The sequence below is a fragment of the Ictidomys tridecemlineatus genome, chromosome 7, assembly GCF_052094955.1.
Source record: "Ictidomys tridecemlineatus isolate mIctTri1 chromosome 7, mIctTri1.hap1, whole genome shotgun sequence".
Taxonomy (NCBI): Eukaryota; Metazoa; Chordata; class Mammalia; order Rodentia; family Sciuridae; genus Ictidomys; species Ictidomys tridecemlineatus.
The window spans coordinates 64,394,001-64,407,240 of NC_135483.1; the positions used below are offsets into that span (position 1 = coordinate 64,394,001).

Below are 13,240 nucleotides of genomic sequence, written 5' to 3' on the forward strand. Positions count from 1 at the left end.
CACCCAGCCAATATATTTTGATATATCTTTGCTTACCCCTCCTCTATCTTGCTGAAAAATAATAATTAATGATTTTAAAATTGGGTTTTTAACTTACCTTTGTTTGATGTGAAAAAAACTTGGAATGCAAAAGCTATTCTGCAACTGTGTGCTTACTCTCCAATAAGCAACTTCCAAGATTGCTGTATGTCACAGTTACACTCTTATGACCCAATATTCTTCATAAGCCTAATAACTTATTAACTAACTTATTAGCACTCAGCATTTAAATTTATATCTGTGTACAAAAAAACTAGTTCTGAAATGTTTCAATCATCAATGAATCACACACACATCTAAAGGAAAGTCCACCCAAAACAAGAAAATTGTTTCATGGCAGATGCCTCCCAATATACAATTTAGTAAGAAAATATCACAATGTTTTTAAGACACCATAACACTTGCTGACATAAAGGGGAAAAAATCACAATAAATATAGCTTTACTCCATAAGACTGCATATATATAAATTAATGAAAGCCACATCAAACTAATAAATGGGCAAAGCAAATTGTTGTATACAATTCATAAGAAACAACTAACAATATGAAAATGTTAGGTAACACTATTGCAAAATAAATACATGTACATATGCTGTTTTGTCTGTTTTATTGAATTTTTTAAAATGAAAATATGCTGTGATATTAAAGGTATTGCAAAGCAAGTAATGTTGGTTACTGCTGTTGTAGGATAAGAAATAATAAAAACTTATTTTTGTTGTTTTTAACTGACACGTGACAATTGCACATATTTATTATATTGACTGCTTCTAAAGAGCTATAAGAGAAGATTTTACATGTTCTTACCAGAGACGACTGATACAAACTTTTTGAAACCAATTTAATAATGTGTTAAAAACAAGTCATAGAAGTATCAATGGCACTTTACTATAATTATACCTCTGTGAATCAAGTAATGAAACTTATAGAAAAACCATTAATATTTGGCATGATGTTATTTATAATTTGAAAATGAACTTTAAGTTAATAGAATATTGCTCAAATATATTACAGTATGTTGAAATAATCTAGATTTATGTAGTTAATAAGTTATTAGGCTTATGAAGAATATTGGGTCATAAGTGTATAACTGTGACATAGCAACGATGTGAAAGAAGATTGGAAAGAAATTCATTAGAGAGTTATTTGTGATTGATGATTGGCTGGTTTTGTTTTTTCCTTTTGTATGCAACCAGATTGCTGAATGAGCTGGACTTGGTAGAATACCATCAAAAGGCAACTTGATTCACTGTCACAAATACATTCTATGGCCAAGTTCTATCTCACCCTTTGGATATTTCAAACAGAATCTAAATGTCTTTTGGTCCTTTTCAGGTAACAAACTGTCCATTCGAGGTCAATATAAACTCTCACCCACTAAAAACTCTGCCCCACGACTTGAGCCTGATTTTAGCTTACAGATCTGCAGTGAGAGACACATACCTGCTTTTTCCTCTTCTCATTCCACCCATCACTAGCTGTTCTTTTAGGGAATTCTAGGGATGAAATGAAAGGAAGAATAGTGGGAGAAGAGGTAAGAAATGAGGTCTTAACCTGACTGATGCAGTTACAAGCTGGCAGGAGATACACTCCAGGTGTGACCACTCCCAAAGCTGAGACCTCCTCTTGGCCTCTTGAGGGATGCTTTTGTGGGTTCTTCAGAATTCCACCCCACCCCTATTTTAGGATCCTCATCTGTTTCTGTGAATGATCAGCCCCTTTGGAAGGCTATTTAATGCCCCCATCCACCTTCTGAACCCAAAGTACCATCATTCCTCTGAGGTCACCAGGTTTGGGCAGGACGTCCTCTTAGGTGGTATAAAAATGGAGAACAGCAAGGGAAATTGTGTTCAGAGGCTTTGGTTCCTAGTCTTGTGAGCACCGGTGACATCCTGAGCTGCAAAGCCCACCCTTACTGTCTCATCACACTCTCAACCAGAATCCCCACAAACCATAGCCCTTTGTGTTTTGACTCTTCCACGTGCAATTTGGGTGCCAAGCTCCCCAAGTACTTCTCTGAAGCAGCCCTTCACTGGGCTTGAGATGAGGGGGAAGATGTCCATGGCATGGGAGGACCTGTCAGCACACAGGCAGCTCACTCTAACCTCACAGCCTTTCAGGTCTTCTTGACCTTCATCCATGCAGCCTTCAGATGGATTTATAAACTCCAAGTCTTTTTTTTTTTTAATTTGTTCTTTTTAGTTATACATGATAGTAGAATGTATTTTGGCAGATTGTATATATATACATATATATATATATATATATATATATGGTATAACTTATTCTATTTAGGATCCCATGCTTTTGGTTGTTCGTGATGCGGCATTACCCTGGCTGTTACAAATAGAAGGCTAGGAAAGTTATGATGGATCAATTCTACTGTCTTCCCTATTCCCCTCCCCTCCCTTCCCTTCCCTTCATTTCCCTTTGTCTAATACAATGGATTTATATTATTCCCCTCCTTAACTTCCCTTGTTTGGGGTTAGCATCCACAAATCAGAGAGAACATTTGGCCTTTGGTTTTGAGGGATTGGTTTATTTCACTTAGCGTGATATTCTCCAGTTCCATTCATTTACCATCAGATGCCATAATCGAATTCTTCTTTATAGCTGAATAGTATTCTATTGTGTTATATACACCACCACATTTTTAAATCCATTCATTTGTTGAAGGGCACCTAGGTTATTTCCAGAGCCTGGATATTGTGAGCTGAGCTGCTATAAACATTGATATGGCTGTGTCATTATAGTATGCTGATTTTATGTCCTTTGGGTAGACTAAGCTCTGTGTTTTAATCCACACAAGCAATTGGAAACTCTAGATATACTGTTCTCTGCCATGGGAACTTCAGTCTTTGCTACCAAGACTATTAGAGGAGTTTCTTTTTCTAATGCTATTTTCTAATAAGGCTGGGGGAGGAAGCAGACTTTGAAAATGGAAAGAAAAGCAAAAAGATAAATTATAGCACCTATTGAGGTAGCTAATTTTCATACTTCTCAAAGAACTTAGATTAATTTTAGACCAGACTAGATTCATGGACAATTTTATCCTCCAGGAATTGTGGTGTCTCTGACTCTGTGGAATAAAAATGTCTTCTCAGTATAATAAGTACAGGAAACAATATGAAAAATCTATAAAAGCTGCACTCTACACTTTTAATTTTTAAATAAATATTCTTTGAACCACTAGTATCCAAAGTATAAATTACCTCTTCTATTTCATTTTACCACTAACTAATCACCAGAAAGTTAATGCATTTTCCTATGATATAATTAACAAAACAATTTAGTAGCTAGATAGAATTTACATTCTCAGAGCATTTTAAATAATTAAATAGATGATTGCTACTTAATTTATAAGCAGGATGCCTTGATTCCTTTTGTGGCTATTAAACATTAAAATAGTTGCAGTAATAATGAGTGTAGTACAAATTGCTCTATAAATAGTAAGAACCTAAAAATATATACTATGAATAACCAGCTGATTTGTAAATCCCAAATCAAAGTCTAAGTGAAATATCTAGAAATTGAGAGATTTTTTCCCATTCCTATGTACTTTTTAAAAAGCTATTAAGGTGACATAAAAATGAAAAGACTTTTAAATTACAACTATTCTTTTAAAATAAGACTTTTTTGTTACAAAGTCATAGACATTACTAATAAATATACTTCATTTCTATATCTTGAATTATATAGGCTATCCATGTACATTTGGCATAAATTTGTAAGGTGCTTATTTTTTTTCCTTTGCAGTTGGTTGGCTTTGTGTATGCCTGTTATGTGATCAGCATTTCCATGGAAGAAGAAGACACCTGTAAGTACTGTTATATCTCCCCTCGGGTTCATTTTGGATGAGATACAGCTTCCAAAACTAATCAGTACAGGGATATGAAATCTCTCATATTTAGAATCTAAAATGATTGGGCTCAGCATGGCAAAGTTATAGTCAAAGATTGACAAACCAAACTGTTCAAAAATAAGGTGGCACTAAATATTGAAATTCTGAGTCTGAGTTATATAGAAGTGTGGGGAAGCCTAGAGATTTCTGTCATATCAATTCTTAGTAACTTTCCAACAGACACCCAGACAATATTCTGAGTAGATAATCAGAGAGGTTTGCCCACCACCAATTGTGAGTATGCTAGAGGCAGAATTTTCAATGTAACTAATAATAATATTATCAATCCATTGTAGCAAGGTCTATATGAACATAAACTATATAAAATACTATGGCAAAACTAAAAATTATAACCTTCAAGATGGAATGTAAAAGAGATAGAGAAATACTAAATAAAATTAATAGGGTGCTTAGAAGCTAAGTCACATTTTAACAGAACACACACCCCTATAAAAAGGAATATCGAGACCCAAAGTTTTGTTGTAGAGATTTAACAACACAAGTGAACAAATACCGTTTACTGAGCACCTGCTAATGTGTAAGGTATTTTCCCACAACTCACTTAACAGGCTCAAATAATATTTTTAATTTATTTTTAAAAATAAATTATTTTAGATAAGTCATATCTAACCAAACTTAGACATTTGAATTTACCATTGCAATTATTGTCTGAATTATAAAATGAATGCTTTCACAAGATGAGAATAAGTAGCTAGCCATTATAACTTCTTTCTAGAACACAACTTCAAAGGAGTCTGATGATTCCTCATCTAATAGATGCAGTGCATGTTATGTGAACTGGAATCCAGTGACAGTGGATGCCTTCTCATTTTATTGGACCAAAAGTATGAAATACTAGACCTTGAGACTACATATGTCAAGTAAGAAATGTGCAAACATTGCATCATATATTTTATACTTACAAGGTGAATTTTTTTTTAATGCTAGATGAATCTAAAAGTTCCTGACACTTCAGATGCACAGTTATAATGACAACACTTTTTACTTCGAGGCCAACTTTAAAAATCATGGTTTCTGGATTTCCATTAGTGGTTCCACAGTCTCACAAAGTTCATGTCCAGAAAGTCAACAACATGCTTCAACCCACAGCCAGGATGGGTCACACAGCTAGAAATAATTAGTTGAGCATGGACAATTTTAACTTAAATTGGAACTTTAAGGAAGTTAGTGGAATAAATACTTCAAAAAATGATACATTGATAAATTCAAACTGAATCTCTTATGAAATACTTTTACATAGGTATACCCCAACCCCCCACACACTCACACACATACACACACACACACACATACACACACACACACACACACACACAATAGTACAATTTCTTCTTCTCCTCACTGAACTAGTCGGAGGCTTTCAAAAGATACCGGGACTCAGTCTTACCTTATTATGGGAGAAAAAGCAGAGTAATCATTAGTCTCCTTTGATCGAATAGAATAAATACACAAAAGACCTTTCCTTGCCACTTGAGATTTTTAGTAAAAGTGGGGAATACAAAATGACATGCAAAAATGTAAAGCTGGGTAAATACTTTTTGACCTTCTACAGCCTTCTTTTAGAGTAATAATGTCAGCGTACACGGATTGTATTGCTACTGGCAGATGATATTGTAATTCCATTGACTTTGATGACTTTAATTAAAGTTTCTCTATAGAAATCTCTGAATCAGCTATTTTAATGCCCATGAAAGTGGGCTTGAAGCAGCTGCTAACAGCCTATTCTATTAATGGTTTAATTCTTGTGTTTGTTATTAGGATCATATATTAAGTTACCTGGAGACATCAGGAGAGAGTAGTTGTGTTACCATCAATTCTAATAATACTGAGAATCAGAAATAAGTTTTCCATGCTCAAAACAAAGTCAATATGACCAACTTAACATGATAATCGTCTGGAAGACAGATGACAGTGAAAAGTAATCACGAACCTTTTAGTCTGAGAGTTCTCAAGCAGGGCAATTTTACATTTTTATTGAAAGAAGTAGGAATCAAAAGTGCAACTGTAATTAAATTGTCCCTGGGTCTTCCAAAGGCAGATGTGAGTAAAAAGTAAAGTCGGTGGCCAAACTCCAATGATCTCATAGTCTAGTACAATTTGTGCCAACACTTAGCTTTTAGGTGCAATAATGAACTGCCCTGTGGATATGACATTACCAACTCACAGTCAGGAAGATGTGTCCTTTGAAATGTAATTCCTAAAACATCAATGTGAAATGAAGAAACAATACTGATAGCTATCTAAGTTGTCTAAGTGTACTTCTGGAAAGCTTATCCTAAAAGGTAGCTGCAAATATAATGTAATATCATTGTGTTTTGGCAGCCAATATATCATTTATCATTCTTATTCCTATTCAAACTAATGAAAATGTCTGCATTATTCAGAATGCAAAGTCGAGCCTTGTTCTTGGACTGAGACTGTCCACCAGCCTTAAAAAATAAATAGCAGCCCCCACTTCTCTCCTCTGTACTGCTTGAGTGCTTCTATGGAACTAGCATTTCAGGAGGGCATTTCTTACAAAGGGTGATAAATGCTGGAGGAAACATTCATCTCTAGTCACCCATCTTCTTTGTTACCTCTTGGTTTCTTTACTATTTCTTATGAAGATTATGACAACAGGTCAAAGACAATGAAATAAAAGCTGGCAAAAAGCAGAGTACGCCAGGTGGTGGTCAGGGCTGTCCATCATTTGTTCTAATGCAAAAGCCAATTTATATCTCTCCTGCTTTTTATTTGTTTTTCTATGTACCATAAATCTCTATGAACACTCTTGTGAAACTAGGATCTGTGGAATCTGTAATCATAAAAACCTGTCGATGTCTTGTTTGTGAGTCACCTGCTACTAAAAATGAAGTTGCCAGCCTATTACTCACTTTAATTCAGAGAAGTGTGGAGGCAGAATATGCTGAAAAGCAGTGTTCACCTTGTGTAAATACTGCCAGCCGTTTTCAGAAGATCTATTCTACTACCACTTTTTATATTAGGTCACAAATTGTACCTGGGACATTTATTTGGGCTCACAACATCTCATCTGGGCTGTGTTTGTTGAATGGTGGGAAAGAAAAGCATATTGAAAACCCTAATAGTTTTTGAAAAGGAAATAAATCGCTGAGATCTGGTTTCTATAAGCTCAAAATAGCTCTTTATGGAACCATTTGACCCTTGCTAGTATAGCTTTAAGAAACTTCTCTTTGGAAAGAAGAATGACTATTGGAAAAACATCCCATATCTCTATATCCTCGGGGCATCCTGCTAACTAATGTTGGACAAAATGATGCTACCATAGTAATAAGAGTTGGGAAAATTTTTTTTTTAAACCCTACAAATTTCCTCCTAAAAATTTATGAGAGAAGCTAAGTGTAAAGAAACTGAGTAGCTTGAATGTTAATTTCCAAGTGTCCCTTCCTTGATTGTTAATGTACAGAAAAGACTCAGAGAAGTAAAGGTGAGATTAACATTAGGCACTTGGGGAAGGACACAGTGTAAACCTAGATGATCCTCAGAATGGAAAACTGTTTCATTGTTTTGTGTCACTTGCAACCTATGAACATTTGAGGAGGGGAGGACAGAAAAATGTGAGAGAAGAAAAAAAAAGATGTAGAAATGCATGAGGCTTAGTATGGGAGACCCTAAAGTCATACTCAGCATCTCAAAGGAGTCACAATGTTCACTCCCACTATGATTTTAAGAATCTACTGGTTCACAGGGAGTATAAATTTCTCTTTCAGCAACTGTCGGCTTGATCACACATAATGATCCTAAAGTCTGATTTCCCTTTATGCCTCACCAGAGCTCAGATTGAGAGCCAGAAGCATCCCTGTATTTCACTGCAATGGCTCTGCCAAACAGCTACACAATTACTAGCTAAGATCCTCACTAGAATAGAAGACCTATGAGGGCAGGATCTTTGTTTTTGTTCCTGCTGTAACCCCAGAGCTTACAAAAAACAAATGATTTGCACACAGGATGCAGTAAAGAAATGCCTGTTGAATTCATATTGCCTGATAGATTCTCTGAGCTCAGAAACTCATTTTTTTTTTAAAATGGATTTCAGAACTTCAATATTCTCAAGTTTCATGAGATGATTTCACCCTATATTGAGAATTTAGTGAGATGTTTAGGATGTAGTGAGATATTCAAAGCATTTGCAAATATTGATGTGAGAAGAGTGGATTTCCTGCATTTCTTTAACACAATTTTATAGATGTTCAGTGATTTGAAGGTCAGGATATACAGAGGCAGATGAAACCTTCACAGTACTGCATGAGAACAAGAGCTTGCTTTAGCAGACTCTGGAACAAGACATTGCTGAGAAGCAGAGACTTGAAAGGTAGATGGCACTAAGAATGAGGCAGGCATCTGGGAGTGAACTCATCTGCCAACTAGGACCAAGGGGACAGAGATACTGTCAAAGAGTGGGGACCTGCAGATGGTGATGGCAGGTGGCCCACACATGGGAGGGTCAGGCAACACAGAATGAATCCAATACTGTGGTTTCATCACAGGATTCCGGTCATTCCGTACAGTCTCTCCCAAGAATATCATAAGCACCCAATTATCTAAACCAATGAACCAAGCAGAACTCCTCACAAGACAAGAGAAACCCTTTCACTAGAACCAGTTCCAAACTAGCACTAAACCCTCAGTGGAGTCTGGGCTGTCACTTATTTTAGTAAGCCAGGACTTCCATTACTCAGCCTGCCTTGGGACCATCTCCAGCTGTTATTCTGCATTCCTAACTTTACTCATCTCTGGTCACATTTGTTTTCCTGGATCTGTCAAGCTCTATCACACCCAGGTAGTTAAGGTAGGCTCTCTTCCTTTATTGACACGTTATCTTACATGCATCCTTCAATCCCAGCCTAACTTTCTCCTCCCAAGTGTGGATGCTTTGCTCCCACCTCAAAGACTACATGAAGGCGACTGTGATATATGTTTCCATTGCACATTGTGCATTTTCCTTGGAAACATTTAACACAACTGTGATTTTTTTTTAAGGTCATGATATTCACCAGGGCCAAGTTCATTGACTGACATTTAACAGCACTCTATACAGTATTCAATGAGTGGGCACTGAATGAATCAAGGTATGAACAAATGGACTTGTAGGGATGATTTATGTTTCCTGAGAGAGGTTAGAGAGAAATGTTTCCCTTTTCTAATCTCTATCTCCACTTATATAAGCAACTACCTTCCACACAAATTAGAAACCTGGATATAGTCCTTGAATCTTTCCTTACCTCCGGCATCCAGTCACCAAACAAGACATCTTAGCTGTTGTCTTAGTTCTATGGGCTTCTATAACAAAGCAGCATAGATGGGATTGCTTTTAAACTGGGCTGGAAAGTCCAAGACCAAAGAACTGATAGATTTAGAGACTGGTAAGGGTCCACTTCCTGGGTAACACAGGGTGTCTTTTCCCTGTATTCTCACAGGGTAGAACAGGTAAAACAGCACTCTGGGGCCTCTTTATAAGGGCACAAATTCTGTTTATGAGGTATTTACCCTGTGACTTAGTCACTTACCAAGACCCTATATCCCCACCCTATCACCGTGGGAATTGGTTTTCAACATATAAATTTGGGGGAAACACAAATATTCAGACAACAGCATCTCCCTTCAGGGGACTGACAGTTCTTACATGTCCTTTATCATTCTCCTCATAAGCACTCTCTTCCCATACACAGACTTCCCTCAGTGCATCAGCGGACTCTGAACATATCTCTGAATCTGTGCTCAATTTACTTTTTCCTATTGCTTCCCTCACTCACAGAAAGAGGGGATCATGTCTTGCCTGCCCTATGATCCTGGAAAGTTTTAGTATATGCAATGTCATAGGAAATCGGTGTGGATTTGTGACACATACTGCACAGCAAGGCAAATGTTTCATGTGTTTTACCATCTCATATGTGTCTTCTTCACTCCTTATGAAAATTTAATCTCCCCATCCCTGTACTGTAGAAAAAAGTACGATTAATTCACAATAAGTGTACTTATATTCTCTGGAAATTTTCATTGGCCACTATGTTAGCTTTCCATCACTACGTCAAAACACCTAAGGCAACCAACCTACAAAACAAAAAAGGTTATTTTGCCTCACAGTCTCAGAGGTTTCTCCCTGTAGTTGCTTGGTGCCATCGCTTTGGACATGTGGCAGTATAGTAAATTGTGGCAGGAGCAAGTGGTAGAGGAGGCTGCTCTCCTCATAGTAGCCAAAGGCAAAGGAGAAACAGGAAGGGGCAGGGGTTCCCTATCATCTTCAAGGACAAACCCCCAGTGGCCTAACTTCTTTCCACTAGACCCCATCCATTTCCATCACCTTCCAGGAGCCCCTGAGGTTTGAACCTAGTCCTCTGGTATATTGACTTTGGGGGAAGATTTAAGATCCAAACCATCACAGTTCCTAAGAATGGACTGTTTTCACAGAAAATTGGCCCAGCAATCAAACAAATCCACACCCAAAAAAAGGGGGTTCTAATTTTTTGTTTCCACTTAAAACCAGCTGTTAGACATTATTTAAATAAAGGTGATCCTAACCTTTTGAATATCTGGCTCTGTGATGGTTATCACATCACGTTGCCTCTTGGGGGATCCCAAGGCCACTCTGCAGCTCTAACACTGGAATACTTTGGGTGGGGGTTATGTCAGGGTGTAATCAGGAGTATCCACCTTTAATTCTTTACTGACTTATAGTCAACATCAGCAGCCACTTCAGAACAGCCAGATGTCTCTGGAAAACATGGGAAGTATCAGGCTCACCCCTGAAACAAGCCCTCTCCACAAGGGCCTAACCCACTCCTGCTTCCTGGCTTCAGACTGGGAGGAGCTGGCAGGCTGTCACCATTGCCAACAGCCCTGAGCTGTGCAGTGAGTCCTTGAGAAGGAAGAATGAAAAACCTGCCATCCAGATGGTACAGAATAAAGAGATCTCGGATCCAGAAGTGATAAGGAGAAAGCAGAGTATAAACTTAAAAAAAAAAAAAGAAAGAAAGAAAAAGAAAAGAAAGAATTTACACCCTTGTGGCACACACAACTGCAAAGGGAGATTAAAAAAAAAAAGTTCTGTAGGATTTTATGAACGTCCTATGCAACAGTTTTACCCTGGTTACTAGTGGTAAGATTTAGGAGCCCCAGGGAAGAGCAGGCAATGAGGTTCTGATTGATACCCTGTGTTTCTATTTTAAATTTACATTCACTATCCTAATTCCAACTCTCCTCCCACCCTTCTCAATCCTCCCACTACTCTGACTCTGCCAGTCCTACCATGAGTATATTGAGCCTCTGACTCTCTATGTCTGTCCTAAGCTGCTTAGAGATGCGGAGATTAGCACTGGCACTGATGCTACTCCAGTGCCCCATGTGAACTGGCTATACCAGTACACATTCCTCTGTACCAGTGTACCGTTCCCTGTCTGTGCCTTCTCCAGATCCCTTAAAGATAAATTGCATGAGCTCTCAGTGCCTGAGAGAACCCTGCTCACCTTTTAGAGACATTTCAGTCCCCTACCTTTGACTTAGGGATGCTCCAAGAGATGATATGACTCCTGGTCCTTCTTCTCTTCCACCCCTTAACATAAAGACTCCTTGAAAATAGCAGCCAGTAGCACAGGTTCAGTTCCCAGGCTCTCTCCACGAAGATCTTCTTCCTGGCATAGAAAAGAAGGTTTCCTTCTATCCTGTGGCCTTTGTGGGTTTTACGTCCATCCCTCCAACAGACCAAGGCACCTTGCTCTTTCTCTCTTCCCTCCCCCTATTCACCCAGTTTCTTTCTTGCCCTCTTTTGTCTCAGCTTTTAAACCAAACCACATAAAACAGAAAAAGAGAAAAGAAAAAGAAATGACCTCTGACTCCCCACCTGGTGTGCATTTGACTTCCCTGTCTCTCATGTTTCGTTCCTTCACTTCTAGACTTTTCTAAAAGCTAGTCCACATGGACCGCGTTCACTTTCTCACTCTCAGCTGCAGCTCTCGGTCCTCCTGTCCTGCATTTTCACTGAAAACCTCGTCTCAGAGGCCAGCAACGACCTTCTCATTGTCAGATTCTCTTAGATCTTATCAAGGTTCATTATAATTCTTGACTTTGGCCATGTTGACTGCTACCTCCTTGAAAATATTCTCTTCTGGGTTTCCAGGCAGTCACATCTCTTGAGTTTCGTCGGGCAAAATCCACCTCTTCCACGACACATATTTTACCAATTAAAAACTACTTCGAAATCTTTATTCAAGCTAAACATATTTCTGATGCAGATATAGCTAACAAATTTTGAAGCATTTTTTCCAACTATATTTAAAGTGGTGATTTATCATTAAAAGGCTAACTGGCCATTTCTAGAATGTAGTTTATACTCACGCTGTTTATACCAAAATATTTAAGAAGGACCAGGTAATAAAATAGAAGATTTTATAAAGACCAGACAATAAAAGACATGCTTGTGCCTTTTAGATTAAAAAATGGCACATAATAGTCTCCAAATCTATAGTCTTGGACCAAATATTTAAGATGTCATGAAATGCTGATTTAATAATTCCTTTGCAGAAATGTTTTACAAGTAGCTAGCAATAAAAGGCATATATGGAACACTCGTCTCATGTTCTTTATATCAACTACTTTACTGACCATGAAAAAATAATAATTTAGTGTTCTTTCTGGGAGCAATATTTGAAACTGGAACCTACATGAGTTATAAGATACTATTCCCCAGACTTGGATACCAACATGGAAATTCGAATGAAATACAAAGTAAATTAATTATGAATAATTTCTGATTTATACCTAACTAGCTTTTCTATTTTGCCCATCTTTTCCTCATAGAAACAAATCTTCTCCCCCCCCCCTCTCTCTCTCTCTCTCTCTCTCTCTCTCTCACTCTCTCTCTCTCTCTCTCTCATTATAAGAACTGAAAGTCTAGATAAGAGTTAATGGTGTAATTCAAGGACATCTTTTTTTGCCACAGTTCAATCAACCGCAAATGTCTAATGTTTCCCAATTCTTATTCGTTGAATATCACTGTCAGGAATTTGTAACGGCCATCTACAAGCTTGTGTCAGAGACTGGCTAGCTATTCTCTGAACCTGTTTGGTTACTCTTCTCCCTGGCACACAGCCATACCAGTAGATACCAGCTTCCATGCAATCAGGTACCCCGTGAGATTGGATTTTAGAATGTAGATTCCAGGCCTGGCCCATAAATAACTTCCACTCTCAAGTCATACTCTTCCCCTTCCTACCTATAGAACACAGACTAACAATGAAGCTCTGGAAGCCATGTTTAAAATGGAGGTG

At 37.7% G+C, this 13,240-nt stretch overlaps 1 protein-coding gene across 2 annotated transcripts in view; it reads left to right on the forward strand.

Annotated features, from left to right (window-relative positions):
- The window catches only part of Nkain3 (sodium/potassium transporting ATPase interacting 3), a 601,616-nt gene that overhangs the window by 552,397 nt on the left and 35,979 nt on the right, over positions 1-13,240 (forward strand). For both annotated transcript variants that reach the window (XM_021724914.3, XM_021724915.3), the window contains exon 5: positions 3,794-3,854. In XM_021724914.3, coding sequence (XP_021580589.1) covers positions 3,794-3,854 — 61 coding nt within the window. The remainder of the gene's footprint in view (positions 1-3,793; positions 3,855-13,240) is intronic.